Source organism: Aphelocoma coerulescens, chromosome 1A (assembly GCF_041296385.1).
Source record: "Aphelocoma coerulescens isolate FSJ_1873_10779 chromosome 1A, UR_Acoe_1.0, whole genome shotgun sequence".
Taxonomy (NCBI): Eukaryota; Metazoa; Chordata; class Aves; order Passeriformes; family Corvidae; genus Aphelocoma; species Aphelocoma coerulescens.
Genome location: NC_091014.1, coordinates 56,766,078 through 56,789,614, shown reverse-complemented (window position 1 = coordinate 56,789,614; position 23,537 = coordinate 56,766,078). Strand labels below are relative to the sequence as shown.

The following is a 23,537-nucleotide window of genomic DNA, read 5'->3' as shown; positions in this document are numbered from 1 at the left end:
CACAGTGTGATATGGAGAAGACACCCTCTGCTTCTTTTTTGGAATCAGTATTATGCAGTGAATGGTAAGAAGGAGGACTTGGGAGAAAAGGCAGTGCTGTGTTTGCTTAGGTTTGATTTTTGATGGGTCTGGGTTTTTTTAAATTTTCCTGTTTTTCATTTTGAAATGCGACAGCTCGGTCTGTCTGTCGTGCCATCTTCCCAGCTGGCTTTCTCCACTGTTAAAAGTGATGCTGTGCTCTTCTATTTGTACTTGTAGTTCCTATCATTTTTTGATGTCTCTTCACTGCTTTTTATCAGTACATGTTAAATCTCTTTTTCCTTAACTCGTTCATCTCTCTGGCTTTTCGAGATACTGCTTTCTCTCCTGATGCTGTGCTCCCTTCCCTTGTGTCATGCTCTTGTTCTAATAAATTCACCGGTTTGATCACTGTCCCCTTTATTAGTCAACATATGACAATGGTGGCATAGGCAGTGGTCTGTATCAAATTTTGCTGTACAGTTTCCTTTGCTATGTCCCATAGATTGGGGCTGTAACTCACAATGGTCCTTTCTGGGGTATAAAAAGGCAGTGGGCCACTGGTAGTGGTACTAAGTTGTGGTTTCTTGTTTTGTGTTTCTTGTTGTGGTCTAGATCAAACTTTGTCCTACCTGCTGTGCAGCCCAGGCACTCCTCTGCATCCATGTTATTGTTGCACTGTTTTTACAGCTGTAGCATCCTGGAGCCCTTGGACCAAGGCACTTATCCCCCAGCCAATTGAGGAGTACTGATTTGCTGATGCTAAATATCAACAGGAATTTATGGCTCTCCTTCCTTGACTGTAGTTAGCAGGTGAACTGACATGCTTTCAGGAGACCAGAGCCAGTTCATGGAGGAGTTCTTGATGATTTTTGAACCCATGCCAGAGTAGAGATCTGGGGACCCCATACAGGATAGGTGAGATAGATCCTTGTTCCTCTTTCCTCCCTTCTGTGGGTGTGCAACCCAGGTCAAAGTCTGGCTTTTTTTTCAAGAGGAGATGATCAACTATAATTTTGCATGCACTGAGCTGGGCTGACGTCAGCGGAGCTCTGTCTGAGTTTGACCCATTTTATTCAGTGTATGTTACATACCTCAGTACAAGTGATGAAGCAGTGACTTAACACAGGCAGTGATTCATAGCAACAGACACCTCTGCAGAGGATGTCTAGATCTTTCCATAGCTGCACTTTGCTGTGAAACCACCTTGTTTTCAGCCCAAAACGATCTGGGAATGCCATCTGCAGCTGGGAGGTCCAGTCTCTCCTCCATGCACCAAAACCCCCACCACTTAACTTCTGAGCCTGTTTTATCTTTGCCATACCTTAAAGGAGGGCACAGATGATCTCCAGCACCTCATGCTATGGGGATAACAAGCACCAAATGTTGCTGGAGCTCTTGTGTCAGAAATATGCCATGTGGTGTGAATGTGTTTAGCCTGGATTGCTCCCATGGATCTCAGTGTCAGTGAGCTCAGCCCTGTGCTGGTTTGGCTTTTTCCTTAAACTCAGTCAGAAACTACTGCAGAAACCCCAGCCTTGCTGTGTGTTGCTTTCTCCTCTCTGCTATGGGCACGTTGCTGGTGCAGAATCTGTTATCGCTGTTGCAGTGTGTTTATTGTGACCGAGTGTTGTGCATTAATCTTGCAGCATCCTGTGGTGATGGAACGTCATCCTTGTTCCCCTGAGTGGTGATACTCCAAGCATACCTTTTTTGCATTCTTAGAACATGAACTTTTTTGTCAGTCATAACCCAAACTGAGCAGTAGAATGAACATCAACAAAATGTCTGTTGTCCTCCAGACTGGTTGTGGCCCAGCACAGCAGAGAGAAAGTCTGAGATCAGATGCCAGTTTCAAACCTGTAGAAGCTTTGATCAAAACACTTTGTATTTTGCATTTCACTTTCCTTCCTCTGTTGAAAGAGGAAGAGCAGCAGCTATTGCTACATACCACTGCTTCTATATAAACAGCATATTTGTTGTATAGTGCTGTTAAATATTAAGCAGTGTTATATATTTTATAAAGGTCTGATAAAGCACTTTGAAGAAGAAATTTAAATGATAGTGATGTGCTGTTTATATTTTTCTTTTGATTTACTGCGTTTTTTTACATATGAAGTCGGAAACATTTGATGTATGCTTGACTTTTTCACTTTTGTTCTCTATTTTGTTTTTCCTTCATAAGTAGCCCCTTGTTTTCTGACCTAGCATTTTTGCAGATTGAAAGTGGTGTTTCTCCGAACAGTCCTTTATCTGAGTTCACACCAAAAGCACTGTGGATTTGGACTCCACCCTCTGCCCCAGACGCTCCTCAGCATGAAAGAAAAGCAAATCTGTCTTTTAACAAGATGAAACCAAGTTGGATAAACATTAGATTTGAATTGCCTGGCTTTCTCTGGAGCTGTAAATTCACATCTTGACTAAATAACTCCTAGCGTTTCTTTCATTTGAAATGGATATCAGTTTACAGTTTGGAGATCTTTTGAGTAAGACCTTAAAAGAATGACATCTTGTCTGTTAGACACAGCCAGCAAGGATTTGTGGTGTTTTGCCATGACTACCTAGCAAGATTGCCTTCTCCCCTGTTGCATGGTGGTCTTACATACGTGTGTCCCTGCTTGGACCAGGTGAGCTCCAGAGGTTCCTCTCAACCTCAGCCAGCCTGGGATTCTGTGACTTGCACTTTCTGCTCCAAAAAGTCTTCCCTGTTACTGGGGCTATGCTGGTAAGATCCTTGAAGGTGTTTGGAGTGGCATTATTTTCTCTTTGGTGTATTATCAATGATTTATCAATCCATTTGATTTAACTTCAAAGCTTACTGAAGTCACTGAAAGTTTTCAGGGATCAGAGGAACTGGATAACCTTGCCATGCGGAGAGAAAACTCATGGTGAGAATGTACTGTGCATTGCTTAAACAGGGAAACAAAATCAAGTGAAAGCTGTGCTTTTTTCCCCCAGTTTTTGCTGAAATGTATAACTTGTCCCGTAAAAGATAGACCAAGGGCAATCTCCATTAGCTTGCATTATCATTTCCCATTCAGCATTTCCCTTGCACATGCAGGTCAAAGGAGAATGGATGCGTGCATGACCTAAATCCTTCAAAAACAGAGCACAGTATTATTTCCTCAGGAGGTCTGTCCTCTTGTTGTCCTCTGAGGGAGTTCATTTCTCACCCCTGCAGGATCGACGACTGTTTCTGTGCCTCTCGCAAGCTGGATGCGGTTGCCACCGAGGCCAAGTTCAAGCAAGACCTGGGTTTTCGGATGCTCAACTGCGGCCGGACGGATCTGGTTAAGCAGGCCATATCCTTGCTGGGGCCGGATGGGATCAACAGCATGAGTGAGCAGGTAACGGGACAGACACTGAAAGAAGCAGCTGTGAAATGGGAGAGTTTTGTCTGCTTGTCACAGGAAATGAGCCCCAGCTTTCAGCTTACATAGACAGGACCTTAATGCTTTCCCTGCATTACTTTGCATTGTGTTAAAGCACTGCCAGGTGAATGTCTGTGTTAAGTGAGGTCATTTTGAGTTGTATTGATTTGTCAGTACTGAGGTAACTCGGCAGGAGGGCGACTGCAGCCCCTGAAATCTTCTTAACAGTGAACTGAGTCTAGTGAAGCCAGAGGAAGATCCCAAGAGAGCTTGGTGTTGAGCTGAATACTTAAAACTGCTTCAGTGCCGTGCACAGTGGTGTGAGACAGGGCATTGTGAGGTGAGCAGCCTTCCACTGCACACAGCTCTGGGATCTGTCACCACTTCATGTGCACCGCCCAGCCCATCAGTAAATGGGTAATTGCTGGCGCTCTTTAATTGATTTCAGTCCAGTTCAAACTGGCCTTGCAGATGTGAAAGTATCTCTGCAGTTACCCCTCCTCTGGTGGTTGTGCCTGGGGATAAAGCTGCCCTCTGCAGCTACCTACTGGCAGCTGTCTGCTGGACTGTGATGCTCACCAAGGTGGTTCCCTCTTCCCAGAGGAAAATGATGGCTATGGATACTAACCTTTCCTTTTGAAATAGAGTCCCCTGACTTTTCTGGTGCCCCTGATGAAAGTTTGTCACTGCATATTCCCAGAGCTGTGGCATCACTTTTGACAGGAGCCAGGTGGCTGCCACCTCTGAGGTGGTCATGTGGGATAGGAGCTGGACTGTTCATGGGTTTAGGTCTTCTGAGATGAAAGCTGTTCCAGGAATGTGAGTTATGTTGCTGTTCAGTAGCTTCAGTCCGAGTCAATATTGTGGATTCATCTGAGAAAAGCTTTAGAAGAGGGCAATACTTCCTGCAGAAAAAATAGTATCAGACTGCTCATTCCAAGGTTCATGCATTATACTTTTTAAAATTACTGTTATTTTAAGTTAGTCTGAACCTGGAAACTTTTCACAGCGTATTTCCTCTGTCCTCCAGGCTGAAAACTGGGAACACTCTGGCTTGATTCATCGAAGTACCTAATCATATGCTTAACTCTGAACACATGCTTTTACATCCTATTTGAGTGAAAGTTAAGCCTGTGCTTAAATGCTTCGGTGGATCAAATGTCCCACATCTTGCAGGATCCCACATCTTGCAGGACTGAGCCCTAAGTCATACAAGGCTGAAAGAAAGACCGTAATTTTGTGTTTTGCCAAAAACCAAATGCCCTTTGTGTTGATTGTACACATTGTTACTGTGTTCCTGTGTGTGCTTCGAACACTAATGACGGGATCATTAAAAATCCATTCCTCCCACGTGCAGAGAGGGGGTGAGTGGTGCTGCAGCACAAGGCTGAGCTTCGGGGCAAGCCTGGGGGGACTGGCAGAGGCAAAAGCAACAGGGACAGCAGTGCAAGAGAAGGGGAGGTTAAAATACTCATTAACTCTTTAACCCTGACACTGCAGCATGACATTCTGGGCCCCTTTTAGTCAGTGTTAAATCCTCCTTCAGCTGCAGCAGGGTCAGAACATCTTGTGTGGTTCCCAGGCAGAGCCTTTGCTCCGGATGTTGCTGCAGGATTCCTCACTGTGGCTGCCCACGTGCTGTGTCTTGCAGCGGGGATCCCCGCACCGGGTTTTCTGTTCTACAGATCTGATTAGACCCCTTGTGCTAAATGAACAGTTGACTTAATTATCCAATGATGCCACTTACAGAAACTGAAAAATCAGTTGAAGGAACGTGTATTTTATTTTAAGCTGCTGCCCCATCCTCACGTTCCAAGGCCCAAGCACAATTTTTTTGTAATTCACATGGTCCTGTTTGTTCCCATAGTGTTTTTTGACTGCCAAAGGAAATGTTTTGCCACTGGCTGTGGCTGAAGTCCTTTCAAATTCTCTTTGCAAATAGCATCAAGTCACCCAAGAACTCTCCTTGTGTAGGGTGAACTTGTTTTGTCTTAGTAATGGCATGAGGCCCCAAGTGCCTATTCCGCAAGTACGCTGCAGATTGGATCCTGTGAAATGCTCAGTGTGTTTCAGGAGGATCTAAGGACCTAATTTATATTGTCTCTATGGGAGCCGCTCTTTCATACATAATCACCCACTACCTTTAGCCCTGCATAAAACCAGGAAAACTGGGGTAGTTCAGCAAAAACAATGGTGCTGGGCTCTTGCTAGGAAGAGCAGTGTCACAGCTCCATGTCTGGCCAGGACAGGTACCTCCAGTTTCTCTGAAAATAACTTCCCTTTATAGCAGCACTCAGGTTATACAGCAAATGGACTGTGGTCTGACAGCAGATTTACTGGGGGGCCTCGAGGTAGGCTGTAAGCATGCATCAGAGGTAGCTGCATGCTTCAGGAGATCTGCTGCAAAGCAACTGGTGGCTGTTGGTCAACACCCCCTACTGTATTTAATAAGTAGCTTTTGCTGTTAGAATTTACAGTAGATTTAATAATTTTGTTCATGGTTTCATCTGGACTCATTACCACAGCCACAGCAGTACTTCCCTCAAGGGAAATGGTGATCAGGCCTAGCAGGTATTTCAGATTAATACAAATTGTATTGTGGTGATTCTATAGGGAAGGGTCACTTAATCTACTTTTTCTCCAAGCAGGGCCACATTTTCCTAGAGCCAGCAACTTGCAACAAAGCTTTCTGTCATTTCATTTAAAATTAGGTCCGTGCTTGCTAGGGAGTGCTATACAAAGCCTAGACAGTTCCAGCCCCTTACAGTATCCATGTTGAAAAAGCTGTGCTGAAATCTGACTGATCTTAAAAGGAGCTTGAGATGTTTTAAAGGCTCTTTCAGTAATTGAAAAGTTAGATTTTAAGACACTCTGATTATAGAAAACGGAATAAAGTTCTTGTCTTTTTAAAATACTAGTGGAAATAATGGTTGCTTTGGTGAAAACATGTCTCTGCTGGGGCCCCAAAGACAAAGGTGCTCAGTTTAGTATACGATGGAGGTGAGGCTGGCAAGACTAGTTTCACTCACCATGCTGAAAACAACATGAAAAATACAAGCAGTAAGCACAAGTGACAACAAAAATGGAGATTTTTACAAAAATGGTTGACTTTTGCTACTCTGAGGGGCATGTTTGTAACAGAGGTAATAGCTTTCATTAAATACATGCTGTTAGTCTTGAATGATATATACTTAAATAATTGTTTTTAAAAATCAAAGAGAGTTCTGTGTTAAATTTGTCAATTCCTTTGTTTTTTAACTCCAAAAAATGACTAGGGCATGACTCCACTGATGTATGCTTGTGTCAGGGGTGATGAGGCTATGGTGCAGATGCTGCTAGATGCTGGAGCAGATCTGAATGCTGAGGTGAGGACTTTTTGTTGGTTGTATCTTTTTTCTGTTGTTTGTTTACATCTTAAACTACCCCCTGAAACTGTAGCAGAGCGAAAATCACAAGAATTAAAAAGAAAGCAAATCTGTCTTATCCTGGATGGGACCACTTGAACAGTGAAATCAAAGGATATTATTAACACTGGGATTCACTGCACAGAAGGGTTGGGGTCATCTGACTTAACCCACAGGTGACAGTGATTTAGTTGTGTTTGCACACTGCAAATGAATACAGGCATTAGCACCAGCCCCGAGCACAGCTCTAACGATACTAGAAGGACTCACTGACTTTAAATGAAGAAAGTAAAAGAAACACCCATCTGGTAACCTGCCAAAGCTCAGCATTTCTATGCATGTGGATGTTCCAAGTAAGCATCCCCAGCACACAAGTGGCATATAGGTTCCATTGTTTTGTTTTACAAAGTGCCTTGGGCTAAAAACTGTTGGATGAGGAGCTTGAAACTTCCAGAATGTAAATGTCTCATTGATGAATGCACATCACAAACTCGGACAATCTGTCCACCAAACAGATTGTGGTCCAACTCAGTGCAATGCAGGTATGTACTTTTTTAAAGAGCCGTTTGAAAATCCGCGGAAGAGTTATTTGTTAATGGTTCCAGTTTCAATTTGTTGAGGTCATGAGTAAATTAAGCTGTCTGCTTCACTTATCTGTGTTCCATCTGTTCTGTTTGGACTTGAGTGAGCTGATAAATTGGAGTCACTGCTTCAGACAGATGTTTTGCACTTTTAAAAAGTCTAATTTACAAAGTAGAAATGGATGTCACCCGTAGGAGACTGATAGTGTTACTACTATGTCGTGAAATCAGCCGGTGATTTCAGTTCCCCACAGTCGAGCACAGCACCCCCAAAGCTAGCAGTAACTGAACACTCGAGTTCCTAGTCAGACCAAAGACTGGATGGGCAGGGAGGCTGATCTCTGCCTTGTGGCTCAGATGTGAAGTGGCATTATTTGGTTCCTAGGACGAATTTTCATTAGGAGCAGTCCTCCCAATTGCTCCAGTAATCTTCCAGGCTTGAATCAAATGCAAATTTAAACAGTTTTGTCTTCCTGAAACTGCTGACATCTGAGAGAACAGCTCCAGTGAGGAATGTGAACCTCCCCAATTCATTGCTGTAGAGTGTTTGCTCTAAAATCAAATGAAAACACTTTTGGACAAGAACTGTGAATAATTATGGTGTGCAATTATATGATGATTTGTGCACACCACAACCAACTGTGCAAATTGGGCAATTATGGCAAAAAAAAAAAGGCAAATCAGCCATGAACAGAAATAAATACTCGTCAGGTGCCTGCATAATTTTCTCCCTTTCACTTTGTAAATATGTTTCCAAAAGTAGCTTCAAATGCTGGGCACCTCCCTTTTTGATTGCCTATCCTTAGTGAAAATGGACTCCTTTCCAGATGTGTTGAGAAGCTGCGGTTTGCTCTGTACTCAGTGGGACCTGTAGCCTGCTCAGCCAGTCTCATCCTTAAGAGCCTGTCCAGCCACAGGTCTTTTGCAAGCACTGTGTTGGAGAGAACTCTGACTTAAAAAAAAAACCAAAAAGGAGCAAAAGAGTTAAAATGACTTCATTTTCTTTGCCACTTTCCATGGACTGCCCCAAACAGTGGTGGGAACCATGCTTGAGAAGGAGCTGGATGCATTCACTGAGCTGTGGTCCTGCCCATCCTTACCCTCTGCTGCTCTTGCTCCACATCCCTAACCCCAAGGCTTGAGCTGCTCAATCCTCTTCCTTCTGACCAAACTCAGCCCCTAAAGAGCCCTGTGTCCTTGTTCACAGGCCAGCACACTCCCTGTGGCGCCCTTTGAGCTCTCCCTTTGGCAAATCTGGGTGGTAACAGCCAGGTGCTGGTGCAGATGTGGCAAGCTATGGGATCTGCATGGGCTCTTCAGATTTTGCCCTCATTCCTGTCCTTGGGACTGCGGGCCTGCTTCTAGCAAAACGCTGCATGTGGCGCTTGGAAATGCGAGCTGCTGATGGAACCGAATATTTAATGACTGACCCTGCTCCCCTGTATGGATAGAAGTACTTCACACAAGGTAGTGAAAGCAGAGCTGGCTGGTGAGAGAGAGAGATGGTGCATCTTTTACTCTGATTTTAGTCTTCCTCTGAAGATCAATAACAAGATTTGAGTTTTGGTGTCACACTCTTGAGTGTGCAGTCTTAGATTGCAAATGTTCATTAGATTTTACCAGCTCTGTGAACCTAATCAGTATTAATACCCGCATCTTTAAGACAGGGAAACTGAAGCAAGGAATGGTTATTCATCTTCCCCAATGTCTACATTAGTGGCACTAGGCACTAAGGCATAGAAAATGGAAGGAGCCCTCTGAAGAATAGCATTTTGTTTTCTAAGGATATAGTTTGCATCTCTTTTAACTGTCACCACCCATCATTTCTAGCTTAACTCAGACAGGACAAGGCAGTAAAAAGGAGTTTTCTTGAAACATTTCTGAAGTGACACTCTGCCCCATCACTTCTCAGACATTTTTTTTTTCCCCTCTGGTGAGAGAGGAGGAGCCTGGAAGAATGCCTGCAAACTCCAGGGTAGGGCTTGTGATGTGTCTTTCATGACAGCGGTGACAAAAGTCATACTGATTAAAGTGCAAAGAAATTTGGCTGGGCCTGGAGCAATCCCAAGACCCGGAGCTGTTGGTACATGGTCTGGTGAAGTCAGTGGGAGTGGTCCTTAGCTGTAAGTGTCCTGATCCATCCTTACTTCCCCAGTGTGTGCTGTTGTAACCAGCTGTGGATGTTTTGCCGTTGTGCAAAAGAATCTGGTGGCCAGTGGTTTAGATGGAGCTACAGTAGTTGGTAAAAGACTTCATTTGGTAAGAACTCAATTCAAGCTGTCAAATCAGCATGAACAGTTTTAATATTGAGGAAAATTTTGCAGGAAAAAAATGAAGCCAATCATTTTATAAAGCACCTTTCCCTGGTTTTCTATTTCACTTACTCCCTCACATGCCTGGCTTTCAGGCAAGCTGAATTTTGTTACATATAGCTCTTTAAAAAAATAACTTTAATTTGTTTATAGGTTGTCAGTACTGCTCATAAATACCCATCCGTCCACCCTGAGACCCGCCATTGGACAGCTCTGACATTTGCTGTGTTGCATGGACATATTCCTGTAGTTCAGGTATTATTGTATTTCCCTACCTGCATCTCATCCTTTTTTTTTCCTCCTCTTCAGTTCTAATTACATCCATCTCAAACCAGCATCCTCTTGTCATACTCATATTGGTTACTTCTGCTTCTTCAAGAGTGTACTGATATATGATAGACTTACAAAGTGAATATGGTGTTCAAACCTTAACCAATATGAGGCTTAAACAGGACAGTTTTAAAGCAAAGTTGCACCAAAGAAAGTCTGACAACTCCTTGTGCTCCTTCCTGACCACTTGTTTTATATGTTTGTTTATTCATTCATTGCACTTTCTTACACTAGAATATTCTAGCAAACACAAAGCCGCTGCCTTGGTGGGAGAGAGATGGACAACAGCCCTTGTGCTGCTCCAGAGGGAGAGAATCCCTCACTCTCCTTACCCCATCCAGGTGTCACATGGGATGTGCTGGTTCTGTGCTTTGGCATCTCAAAAGTTGAGAAGGTTTATTCTTCAAAACTGTTGTGTCTGTGACACACTCAAGCACCAAAACTTTGAAAGCCTTAAGACAGAAATGGCCAAGAGGGGGCTGGAGCACAGGCTCCATCCTGCTCTCCTTGGCCACTTTTGTTTTCAGCATTGTTGCTACTAATGTGGAAGTGTCCCCGATGGAGACCACAGCTTTTTGACTCATTGCTGCAGTTGGTTCTTAAGAATTGCCTTTCTTTTGGCCATGTCTTCATGTAAAAGATGGAGACAATTGAAATCTGATCCATTTTTGGATGGTGCTGGGCTTCTAGAAGACCATGAAGGAAGGATGCTTGTCGGGCTAATTTTCTTCCATCTCCAGTGCATTACTTCCTAACACTGACCTTACCCCATTTCCCATTCAAAAAATGCTGAGTTACACTTTTTTGGCTCTGAAGTTGGACACTGGTGCTTCTGGTGTTTGTCAGCATAAAATGAGCAAAAAAAGGAATGAATTTGCCTCTGTGAAATAATGGGCAGAATTTGCATGTCACGTGTCTCCATTGTATCTGGTTTGCAGATAACAAAAAGCATTAGATTCTCATTTGTCACTGTTCATGAACCCTGAAGACTGTGATACCCCCAGTTGCTCTAAATGGTGAATTTTCTTTCTAGCTATTGCTGGATGCTGGAGCAAAAGTAGAAGGTTCCTTAGAGCATGGAGAGGAGAATTACTCTGAAACTCCTTTACAGCTGGCAGCAGCTGCTGGTAAGGACTTTCTTTCTCCTCCCGCTGTAACAATTCCTCAGCTGGGATCTGTGGTTCAGGTGAGCAAATACTGGATTTGAAAAGGAGTAAAAATGCATGTCTTGCCTTACAGGAAATTTTGAACTGGTCAGTTTGCTGTTGGAGCGAGGAGCTGACCCCATGATAGGAACAATGTACAGGAACGGCATTTCCATGACTCCACAAGGTGACATGAACTCTTTCAGTCAGGCTGCTGCACATGGACACAGGTAGAGTGGGAACAAGTCTAGTGGCATCCTTCAAGTGCTGCTTTTTTGCCTGGGCATCCAGTTTGAGCAGATGGGTGAAATTTCTGCATGAACAATTGAACATGCCACCAACTGAGCAGAGATGTAAGGCTTTCTGCTAGCATGTGAATTAAACCAGTTGGTGGTACAAGCTGCTTTTTGATTTCTGATGTAAAAAAAAAAAAAAAGAAAAAAAAAGGAAGGGGACTCCTTGTGGTGTGTTCAATGCAGTGGTTGTTGAATGGCAGCTGATGTGGCAGCAGAAAGGAATGTCAAAGACACTCCTGAATTTCTTGACATATTTCTCAGGTTTGAGTGAATTGTGTTTGCACTGCTGCGGCCTTAATTTTTGTTGAATAGAGTTTCTGCATCTATGTTTACTGTAAAGTCCTGTGTGTCTTAATGTTGTTTGTATGGTGCACATTTAAAAAAAAAAAGAACTACTGAGATGAGCACCTGGCATGCATGACCTTGCAACGCTCAGGAGTTGACTGCAGTGTAATGAATTAGTATCATGGTCTTCACGTTCCTACTTTTCTGATTGTAGCCATCCAGAGGAACATAGATACAGGTTAGAGACAGTACCTACCGTGTGTTTGCTTAGAGATGAGCTGCCAGTCTAACACCACGCTCACGGCACGTCAGGGCGGGTTCAACAGCTCTGCCCATCTGGAGCCCACGAGGGATCACTGGGACAGACAGGACACTTTGGGCATTGAAGTCTCACATTCACCCAGTGTGAATGGGAGCCACAGGCCTAAGGAGAACCTGGGGCTCTCCTTGGCTTGGCTGCTGGCTGTCCATGTCACAGACTCTGACTCTAGTGTTCCTACCTAGCACTCACACACACCTTCTTCCTTCCCTCTCTGCCCTAAATTTGTTTGATGCACACCACGCTGCAGTCTAAGCGGGTGCAGGGGGACACTGGAATACAAGGAGGGTGGGCTGGGAGCCAGCCTGGTTTCTCTTCTCATCGCTGCAAAACCAAGGGAAATTCTATTGAGGTTGATGAAGTTATGCTGGTGCGAACCTGAGGGCACAAAGTCTCTGAGTTTGGGCTTTGTTGTTTGGTGGCCCAGCTGGATCAGAGGCTTTGTAGAGTAGTCCCAGCTGTGCTTGAACCTGCCCTGACTGGCCTTGTTGAATGTCTAGCTGCTCTAGCTTTTCCGGACTGCTTTGAGTGTGAATCGAGTGGTGGTGCTTTCAGTAGCTCCAGGCAGCTCCCTTCTCTGGTGGCTGCCATGGTGGGAGTCCCAAGAGCTTGTCCAGAGGCACCTTGGCCTTCCCTGATTGCTGAAGAAGTCTTGAGTCATGTTTAGCTCACAAATCTTTGTTCCCACGAGATGCTGCCACTCGTGTGACATCTGTGCAGTTCCTGTCACGACAGCAGTGACTTGCAGATGTGTCCCAGGCAGTGCAGGTGGGCTAGCAGGAGCTGTGCTTGCCTTGGGTCTGCTCTCAGCTGGTTCTGCCATTAGCTGGAGTAATTTCCTGGGCAGGTGTCCTAACTTGCCATGTCACAGCAAGTATGCCCAGTGCAGTGAAAGCCTGGCCACTGACTCTGCTCTCCCTTACCTCTCCTCTCCTGCCCTCTCTCCCTCGGTCTGTCATGCCGTGATTGACAGGAATGTCTTCCGCAAGCTGCTCGCTCAGCCGGAGAAGGAGAAGAGCGATATCCTGTCGCTGGAGGAGATCCTGGCTGAGGGGACGGACTTGCCCGACTCGGCAGCGGCTCCGCTCTGCGCCAGCCGCAACAGCAAGGCCAAGCTGAAGGCCCTGAAGGAGGCCATGTACCACAGCGCCGAGCACGGCTACGTGGATGTCACCATCGACATCCGCAGCATAGGTCAGTCCTGGGCTCCTTCCTCTTCTTCATCCAGGGAAGGGCCACTGTAAGAAACAGGTCCCTCTTGACGGGCTGTTGCTTAAACCAACCATGGTCACATCTTCCTCAACTCTTTTGGAATAGAAGGTGATGGGAGATCTGACAGGTTCCCAGCCTGTTCCAGCTCCACAGCAGACCCTGTTCAGGGACCAGTGGCTTTTTTCTGCAGGACCATAGTGGTTTCCACCGGGAGCTATCTGCACTGCTGCATGGCAGAGTGTAGGTAAGGCTCTGGGGCAGTGTTCAGCTGTCGTGGGCCACCTCCAGCTGCTTCTCTTTTGCACTCTACTGTAAAGCAGTCCATCATTAAAACAACTTTATTTTCTGAGACTCCAAAGGCAGGAGCAGGGAATTGGCTCCTTGGTATGCCAGCTCTGCCAGTGAGGGACTTGAACATCATGCCAGCCTGCTGGGAAGTTGCTTCTGCCTGTGGGGAGGGTGGTTGTGTGGCACAGAGGGAAATCGATCTCGACTGTGTATTTACCATCCCCATTCGTCTGTTCACAGAGAGAGACCCGAGTGTCTGGTGTGCCTCTGCCTGGGGCAGTGCTCCAGCCCTGGGGACATGGGGCGTGGGTCAGGGTGTGCAGTGGGCTGTGCAGGCAAAGATCTGGAGATGAACGAGAGGAGAGTGGCAGGGGTGCTCTCCAGACATTGAACATTTTCTGACAGGGAAGGAAAAACCTTCACTTGCCAAACACCAGGCTTGTATTTCCTTCCACTCCATTCTGTGAGAACAGAAAGTAGGTCACATCCAGCCTGATGCCTGCAGAGGTACGTTAGCTCCATGTGCTTTCTCACTCAGGGCATGGGAGCAGTTCCCTTTAACTTCCTGGAGAGTGGTTCTGCCACGACAATCTGCTTGAAAGGGCTGATCTGCTTAACTTGCCCAGTGCTCTTTAGGGAAAATATTAATGATCAGGAGAGGACATGGGGTATCACTTAAAGCAAGTTTTAATCTGAAGACCACCAATTTGAATCCAGGTAGGTAGTGACCAAAATCAGGGGTTTTTACCATTTAATGGCTCTCCAGGGCCACATTTAAACAAATGAGCTAGTGTAAATCTAGTTTCCAAAAGGCTTTTGCAACGCAGAACCCCACAGCAATTACCACAAATTGGCAGTCTCAGCAAAGAAGCTGAAGGCTAGATGAGCAGAGAGACCACAGTCTTCTCTTAGCATTTGGAGGAAAGCCTCTGTGCATTAGCTCTGGGATGTACTGATAACCATCAGCCTTCTCAATTAGGGATAAATAGGAATTTGATTTCTTGAATTATTTGGCAGCTCTTGCTTAAAATTCAATATAAGTAAAGATAAAAAAGCAGAGGGGCATGTCCTTCCCTGGAGCTGGGAATGAGCTGTGTCCTCTGTCTGCAGGGGTTCCCTGGACGCTGCACACGTGGCTGGAGTCTCTGCGCACGTCCTTCCAGCAGCACCGACGACCCCTCATCCAGTGCTTGCTCAAGGAGTTCAAGTCCATCCAGGAAGAAGAGTACACTGAGGAGCTTATCACACAAGGATTGCCTCTGATGTTTGAGATACTGAAGGCCAGCAAGGTAGGATAAATTACGTGTTTTAAAGGAAATCAGCCTTATTTCCATCCTGTAAGACATGAAAGCTTGCGATTATTTTTGAATAGCTCTCCCAAATGTTATTTAGACTGCCCAGGATTATTATTATCTGTATTGTGTATCTTGGGTTCTTTCACTGTGGAAGCATGGGTTATAAACACACAGGCTAATCACTTCTACTAGAACAGCCTAATAACAGGTGCTGACAATAAGCTCTGGAGAGACAACAGAAGCTGGTGCATAGTGGTGAAATTAAAGTCAAAAGAGTCACAGCAGCGTGGCAGAAGTTATTGATAACCAAACTAATCCAAAGAGTAACTTCATCCAGCGTGTTTCACAGGACCATACAACAAAGCTAATACTCATATTTACTTTGGATTTCTGTAGTCTGTCATGACTTTCTCTTCCCTTCATGTGGGATTTGGACTCTCAACCTTGTGAGAAGACCAGTTTCTGCAAGCACAGAACAGGATAATTTTTTATATCTTCTGTGTGAGTGCTTGTACTTGCAACTTCCCCAGATTTATTCTTTCAGCTGATGTTTTCTTAGCCAGGCAAATCAGACTAACAGAACCTTTCCAAGGAGGTACCATTGCAAGGGCATGCAAGTATAACAGCAAAAGGGGGGCTGGCAAGGAGAGGAAAATGTCTTACCTAGAGAAGAATTTAAAACTTGTTATAAAACTCTTCCCTACTGGTCCCCCTGACAGTCAGTCACTCCCAAGGAATGCCCAGTCAACTTCTTTTACTGTTACCAGAAAATCACTGTAGTGATGAAAAGCATCAAAATTATTTGGTTGCTGTTCTTTTCCCTCATGCACCACAGTACATGTTGGTATGGTCTTCTAATTGTTAAACTGAATGTAAGTAACTTTTATCACCCAACTCTATGTGTAACAGCAAGGAGCAAATAATTTTTAGCACTTGGAGTAATAGCCTAAAAAATATGGAAAGGGTAGAGGTTCTGGTATAGGCACTCAATACTGAAAGGTTCCAGACTTGGTATAGCTAGTGATGGCCTATGTGGATTTATTTCTTGTATCTTGCTGCAAAATCAGGCTTGGACTAGAGTCCTTAGCAGATCCTGCATAGTTGTTCCAGCATTGTTCTGATTTTTTGCTCCCATGAGCTTTGCCTATGCAATTAGTTTGTATTGGATGGATATTTATGGAGAATATTTTGAGATGGGTTTTAGGAAATTGTTCCAATTTCTAGGATTTGTAGATTCCTTGTTCTGTACTCATTTGGGTTAATGTATGTTCATCCAGAAACTACCAGCAAAGTGCTGTTTGGTTTGAAAATTGATAGGAAACTAATCGTATTGAAAACTTCACAGAGATTAGGTTTAGGCCTTGTAATCTAGGATGAGGGGTGACTTTAATTGCGTTTCTCCTGGGTGGCTGAAACCAAGACCAGCAATCATCATTAGAATAAATCATTTACATAGGATTATACCTTTGGTACATGTAGGTTTTCCACAGTCTATTGCTGGAGACCTGGAAAAAATAAGACTGCTACCTTCTGCTTTGGGTTCACTTAAAAACCTAAAATATGGAGGGGTAGAACAACTGAAGTATCACAAAAACCTCTCCATGACAAAGAAGAAATCTGTGCTGATCTTTATGCCCCTGGGCCTGGGGGAACTGCCTGTCTTCATCTATATCCACAAACACACACTCACACAGTGTTTCATAGTCTTAGAAAAAATAATTAATCATTCTGGGACGTTGTAAGGGTTTACAAATTGTCTGCGGATGCTATGAATTATTGTGGTGGTCTTGTCCAAATGGCCTCTTACAAAGCTCTCCCAGACAGAAATGAGGAAAGAGACTATGCAACCCTTTGGAAGGAATCTACATAAATTCATTTGTAGGAGAATAAGCCAATAAAAGTTCTCCCTGGTCACTCCATAGAAGGCAGCTGAGAAAAGCTGAGATTTAAAGGATCTTCTGTTCCCATTCTCTGGAATGGCTGAGAGCAGAGATTTCTATGTATACCCACAGAATGGAAATCTGCTTTAAGAGGTGCAGAAGGGCCGTAACTGGGGTTCACATCCCTCTCTCTTGACAGCAAACTGTAAAGCTCTGCATTTTGTAGAGCTGTGGAGAGAGGAGCTTGATTTGCCCACACGGACATCCTTTTCCCTGTGAGCTGGAAACTTAGAGAGAGAGATTATGACTCTTGCTAAACATCACGGTCTGGCCCAGTACATTTCCTTAATGAGTTTTTCAGGGCAAAAAGTGTAAAATAAGCAACTAGGAAGCAAAGAGCCACTTAGCAGTTCTTGGCTGATGTAAAACAAGATGTCCCATTTGCTACATATTGTGATGCTCGGTGTATTTTAGTTGCATGGCAACTTGCACCTAGTAGAAATGGCATTTTGCGTTCCTATAAATAGTTCCAGTTCTCCCATAATCTCAGAACAATTTACTAATATTAATGAGTTGAGACATGGAAGATCTTATCCTCCCTTCACCAAAAGGGAAACTGAGGTAATTAAAGAGGCAGATTTTCAGCGTCTCCTAGAGTGACAGTCCCAGTCTCGGAAGCTGTGATAACCTGGATAAGTCAGACAGCAATTTATAGTTTTGAGTAATTTGGCCAGAGAAACTCCCCAAAAATCACGTGGAAACATAAGGGTAGGTCTCAGGGTAGGAAGCAAGCTTTCTGTCCCCACCTTCTACTTTGCACTGTCATACGAAATGTTCTTGCAGGTTCCCAGGCCATGCAAAAAAAGGCCAAATGCTACAGATATGAAAAAATTAAAGAAAATGTAACCAGTACCTACAAGAACAGTGTCAGATATGAGGAATCCCTTTTGTCTTACAGATGGTTTATAAAATGCCTATTTCTAGGGGATACAGATGTGAGGGTTTGTGTGGAAGCTCTGCCAGCACCGATGCTGGTGTCCTATAGGGTGGCACTCCATTCCCATCTGTGTGCTGGGATGCTGACAGTAGAAATAAAAATAAAATTTGCAGAAGTCCTGATGTGGTAACACAGAACAGCAACAAAAATTGGAAAGTCAGGCAAAGCTGGCTGAGCTGAAGTCCCTGGGTTTATGGCCTTTCTTCAAGCTGTGAAGTAAGTGGGGGAGAACAGTGTATAGGTTGCACATGGGTTGTTCAGTGCTGCACTAAAGCCCTGGAGGAAGTCTTCCAAAAGCACAGACAAAGGCTTGGTACCCAGCTCCTGGTGGCTTCCAGTGGGATGGAGCTCTTTCATTTCCTTTCATCCCTTTAAATGTCTGTATCAGCTGCACCATTGAGAATTGCACAGGGAGGGGGGCAGTAGTGGCATTTCCATGCTGGTGAGGCAGAGCTGTGAGAAGAGACAGAGAATCGCTCTGCAGTCTCTCCCTGCGCGGTTCCTGCTGTCCTGCAGTGAGTTTGGGTCATTACCAAATTAAAGACCAGGGGCAAGGTACTCTGGAAAAAGCAGCATCTGTGGCAAAGACGTGGAGAGCTTGGTTTAAGGCACCTCTCCTAAGAGCAAGCAAAACTCAAACCAGGAAAACTCCAACACTAAAAATGTTGATGACACATGATGGTTTTGAGACACTGGATGGGTGGGAAAGGCGCTGCCATTTAGGGATGAATTGAATCTCTTTGGAAGATGAGCACACAAACCTAACCTGCTAGAAGTGGTTTGGACAGGGCTGTGTGAGGCAGAAGTCAGAGTCACTTCTGGGAGTGAGTAGCCCTGAGCTAAACTTTAGCTGCTGTGTAGAGCAGAGTCAAGTCCCTCAAGATTAAAGTGATGCTGGAGATCTTGTTATGGAAGAAAGAATGATAGGAAGATATAACTGAATTCCTGCCTGTTGGTATCTGTGTTGTGCTCTTCATGGCCTGGGAAGACTCTCCCAAACTCCTCACCGAAAGCTTTCCTTTGCCTCCAGCTGAGGTTTGATGTTTGCATTGCCTGGGCTTGATTCTGAGCTGGATTGCCCACCTGTCCTGTGTCAGAAGATCATATTTGCCTGAGGAGTGGATATGCCTGAGGAGTGCCCCCCCTCAAATAGAGGCTTTTAAAAGAGCTGTGTGGAGGCTGCACCTGGATATAGGGGCTTGTAGTGCCTGAGGTGAGGCTTGCAGGTCAGCTCTTCCGTGTTTGCAGAGATTCTCTTAAGGATAATATGCTGAATGTGCAGGGATGTTTCTTTGTCTTCTGTCTATGAAAATCCTGGAGCTGTTCAGTTTGATCTTGACATTTCCACAACTTGAAAAGAGAGACTCACACCCCCAACCTTGGAAGTTAAACACATCTGGCCTTTGGAGGAGGTTGGTTTTAGGTTTCCGCTCCAGGGCTTTGCATAAGACTGAATTGTCATTAAATCACCCAGCTCCATCTGTGTAGATGAGCCAGCACCATTGCCAGTTGTATGAGGTCATGAGCCAGTTTCATCCACTGCTTTCTCTGCCTACAGCCATTTACATCAGCTTGTCCTTGGCCTATTTTCTTGAGAAAATATACAGTCTTTTAATTCCAAATAATCTCTCTTACAGCTTTCTCCCTTTCCCCTGTAGGACAGGTAAGGAGCTCTCTGCCATTTCCTTGGATTCTGTGTGGCCATGCATTGCTGAAGTGCATGTGTGAGTTCACATGTGCATTGAGCACATGGGTTGAAGCGTTGTCTGAAGCTCCTAGAGGTGCTTCACACCAGGAAAATTTGGTTTAGGTTTATGAGTATTCCTGCTAGTTATTGTCTCAGACAGAATCAGCTTGAGAAGTCGTAGGAGCAGTCCTTCACTGCCATACCTTCATTGCATTCTGCAGCTTTCTCTTCATGCTTCCCATCCATTTCTGTCAGTGACGACATGTTTCTTTTATTTAGTTTAAAATTTAGCCTATTAGTGAGGTGTTGGGCAGCCAGGCTTGTTGAAAGATGCAGTAAACTACTTTGCAAAGATGTTTCCTCAGAATTTAAAATTCCTGCAGTTTTCCAACTTTGACAAATGCACCTATAGGCAGCTGAAGAAATGTGCAGGAGTGCACAGGTTCTTTTGGAAGGCTGAGCTGTTTGAATAACAGCCATCAGTCTGGTGTTGACAGTTATCGAGAACAAATAGCAATTCAGAACAATAACCAATTTCAAAATTCCAAAAGGATTCGGGCATGTGGGTATCTTGAGAAATCTAGCCTCTATGGCCTAAAAGCTAAAGTACTATTTCAGCAGTAACTTCTCCATTTGGAAACGGAAATCTCTTAAAAGGAAAGTTTTGGGGTGTTTTTTTAAAATATATCTTATCAGAAATAGCCTTTGTCATAGATGCATTAACTACTGAAAAAGTATTTTCATGTTTCCATCAAACAGAAAGCAGCAGGAAAGACTGAAACATCTGCTCGTTGTGTTCCAGGAAAACTTTCAGAAGCTGAAGCTTGAGATGAGCATTCTGTTTCTCTGTTGCTGGGGTTTTTTTGGATTTGATTCTTCTAAAACAAATGCTGGGAGAGGTTCCTCAGAGAATGTCAACAGACTCAGCTCATGCATCTGTTCTACTAAGTCCAGGCATGGTGGTAGCAAACATCAGTATTTCCTCAGGGTCTGCATGTGATCTAGGAAGTGGCACTGGAAGACAAAGGAGCTAGAAAATTCCGCTTTCTTCCGTTGCTTCGTGATCGGCTGAAATGAACGTTTCAGATGAGCTTGAGTGAAGCCGTGTTTTGCTGTGTGAAACCAGACTCCCCTGTTCTGCAGGAAGGGCTAAGGGTAGAGAGGAGAGGTGAGCCCTACACAGCACTGGGGCAGGCACTGTGTCGTAATTGTGTCCCAGGGGAAAGTCCCCCTTGGAAAGAATGCTGTGCATGCTTATGTTACCTGGAAATGATCAGGAAAGACTCCTTTTTGTCTTGTTGAACTGCTTTTCAAAAGAAAATTGAGGTTTTATTGTAATTAAAGGTTTCACTAGGATATTTGTTTCCCACATAATATTTTACCTTTCTTGAAAAAATTACGCCTGAAAATGGAATATTTTGGCTGACGACTGAAATACTTCAGCTGAAGAAAACTGTGGAGTTTCCATAGAGGAGACAGACACACCAAAACCTGCACTAAAAATAACCCTGAAGACATCCCAGGATGCTAAAGGGTTTGCTTATGGATTCTGTGGAGTGGCTATTGCCCTTCTGTGTGTCATCTAGTGCCCAGCCTGCACACGGTGATTGATCTATTGGCTGGGACTTGTCATGATTTTGTTAGTCAGGTTTCACTGTTCTCAAGCAACTGCAGTGATCTGTAGCATTGCCCATTGTCACTTGTAGCACTTCTGTGTCTGAACAGTTCCGAGTAAGCCGGACCCAGGTTATCCACACATGTACATCCTGCATCCTGCGTGTGAGATGCGAGCGCCAGGTACCGAGTGGCATGTTAATAACCACTGTTAACCCTGTCCTGTGCTTTCATAACACACATTCAGCTTGGTACTAACACAGGTTGGATTTTTTTCCTACCCTCTGCTGCCTTCTAAAATGTTCCCCTGCCAGAGGCAGGAGCCGTTTCTTCATGTACAAGAAATAAATGCCATGGATGTGACACCTGCCCTTTTCTGGGCTCTCACCCAGGGATTAGACTGTGCCCGTGGATCTGAGCTTTTTACATACAATGCACAGCTGTGCTATAAAGAGCCTTTTGAAAAGGAGGCTTGGCAGCTTTCCCAGAAGCAACGGAAGGGTCCATTTGTGCCTTACCTGTGATTAATTCTTTTCCGTTTGTGCTTGCAGTGGAAGGGCTTGAGCCCAGCACTAACAAAACCCATTTTGTTGCGCAGTTCACCGCCTCTAACTGTAGCTCCAACCTCTGGGGTTTCCCTCCCTTTCCAACTGTTGACTAATATTAATTATGTGTATGCTGCTTAACCATCTAGGAGTGACCATCTGAAGTGGCATTCAGTCAGTTTTGAGGCATTTGGTAAAAGTGAATTATGCAAGAGGACAGTAGCAGGAGCACCTGTGCAAGGATGGAGAAGGTTCTGAGATGACAAAGAAGGTCTGAGAGTTTGAATCTTCAGGGATGGGGGGAGCAGCATTTTTGCTGCCCTCCGTTACTTCACTCTTTATCATTTTTTTCTGGGAAAGAGGAGCATAAATAGAGGACTAATTCAGGGTTATCCCAGCATGTCAAGGATGAGTCCTCAATGGGCTCAGGGTATCCTCAGACCCTACCACTGCTGGAACTGGTGTTGGGGACTGCGTGTGAGGTGGGTGACTAGAAACACCACTTCTGTCACTTTGCATTTAGAAGAGAAATGGGTTCTCCCAGCATCCTCAGGACCAGAGAGAAAAGATACCTTTGCCAGTGCCCCTATTCTCTGAGCGGTGTGGTTTCTCAGCGTGCTGGGGAGATGTGTATTAACAGGCAGACACCGAGCCCAGAAGATTGTTACTTTTTCTGCCTTAATGTGGTGAGCTTTTGGTTTTTGGACTATGTGGTAGAGGAATTTGAGTGCCTGGCAGACTTAGGTTAACAAACAACATTAATGGAGCTGAGCTGGTAAGGGTAACATCAGTAGAAGAAAACCCCAAAATACTGCTCAGGATTTCAGAGGTAAAGAAAAGAAGCTTGACTTGTTACCACTGTAGAGGGCAGCCACGTGGAGGTGGTAGGGTATCTGTGGGCTGGTAAGGAGAACTAGGCAGTGGGGTTTGAGCAGTCTGCAACACACATTTTACCCTGCAGAGTTTGGGGCATAGACACATGTCTTGCACAGGCACTGGAGAATATTGGCTATGTATTTCCCAGTTGTGTCCAGTACCTTGTAGGAACACATCCCAGAATGGCTATGCTGCGTTGATCCGTGTAACCTGGAATGGAGGGAGCTCTCCCAGGGTATGTGCCGAAGCCTGGAGGAGACTTCCCTGCATCCTGCCGTAGACCTTTGTCAGATGGACACTCAGGAAAAAATATCCCTGCGCTCCCCACCCAGGTCTTCACCTCTTCTCAGATCAATCGACAAGGCATCTCTGGTCCAGCAACTTGAAAGCCTCCAGCTTTGCTTCAAAAGAATTTATGAATTCCCCTCACGGTTCAAGTGCATTCAGCAGGACTGGGGAATTCCTTTAGATCTCTGCTGAAGAATGCTTTTAAGTCAGGGGACCGCTTGCATCTACAAAGCAAAGTTGCTTGCTCACCAACCAGCTCTCTGCTGGAAGCACCATCTCCCTCAGAAGACTTGCTGTTGTTCCCTGTTCCCTCTTGCCTATCTGTAAACTACCCCATGGCTAGGTAAATATTTTTATATATCCTGTGCCAAGCTTTCTTCCCCCTCCCACAGAAGAAGATGTGCGTCGGCTCCCTTTGAGTGCAGATGAACGCCCATGTCTGAAGGGAAGCTGGCCTCGCTCCAAGTGTCAGCCTCACACATCCTGGCACAATGTTTTCCAACATCAAACTGTAGCAAGAAAACAAACTTTGGTTTGCTCCTCCAGTCTTCATATTGCCACCCACAACTGCTGCAGTGAGCTCCTACAGCTGGGCTTTCACAGTTACATTGATAGGATGAAAGGGTAAACAGGGAAGATTATCCATCTTGGTGCTTAAATGAGAGCTTCTGAGCACCTCAGTGTGGGCCCTGTGTGAAGGGGAAGGTTGAATAGGCTGAATATGTCCTCCTGTCTTCCAGAACAATGCTTGTGCTCCAGGTCATGAACTTCTGCAGTTGTTCTCAGTTACTTCA

General features: G+C 44.8%; 1 protein-coding gene across 2 annotated transcripts in view; it reads left to right on the top strand.

Annotated features, from left to right (window-relative positions):
• The window catches only part of ABTB3 (ankyrin repeat and BTB domain containing 3), a 165,327-nt gene that overhangs the window by 128,045 nt on the left and 13,745 nt on the right, over positions 1 to 23,537 (top strand). The window contains exons 5-12 of one of the 2 annotated variants that reach the window (XM_069002935.1): positions 3,200 to 3,365; positions 6,665 to 6,754; positions 9,840 to 9,941; positions 11,050 to 11,143; positions 11,256 to 11,391; positions 11,957 to 11,980; positions 13,035 to 13,255; positions 14,672 to 14,850. In XM_069002935.1, coding sequence (XP_068859036.1) covers positions 3,200 to 3,365; positions 6,665 to 6,754; positions 9,840 to 9,941; positions 11,050 to 11,143; positions 11,256 to 11,391; positions 11,957 to 11,980; positions 13,035 to 13,255; positions 14,672 to 14,850 — 1,012 coding nt within the window. The remainder of the gene's footprint in view (positions 1 to 3,199; positions 3,366 to 6,664; positions 6,755 to 9,839; positions 9,942 to 11,049; positions 11,144 to 11,255; positions 11,392 to 11,956; positions 11,981 to 13,034; positions 13,256 to 14,671; positions 14,851 to 23,537) is intronic. The other variant, XM_069002937.1, reaches the window with a different exon arrangement.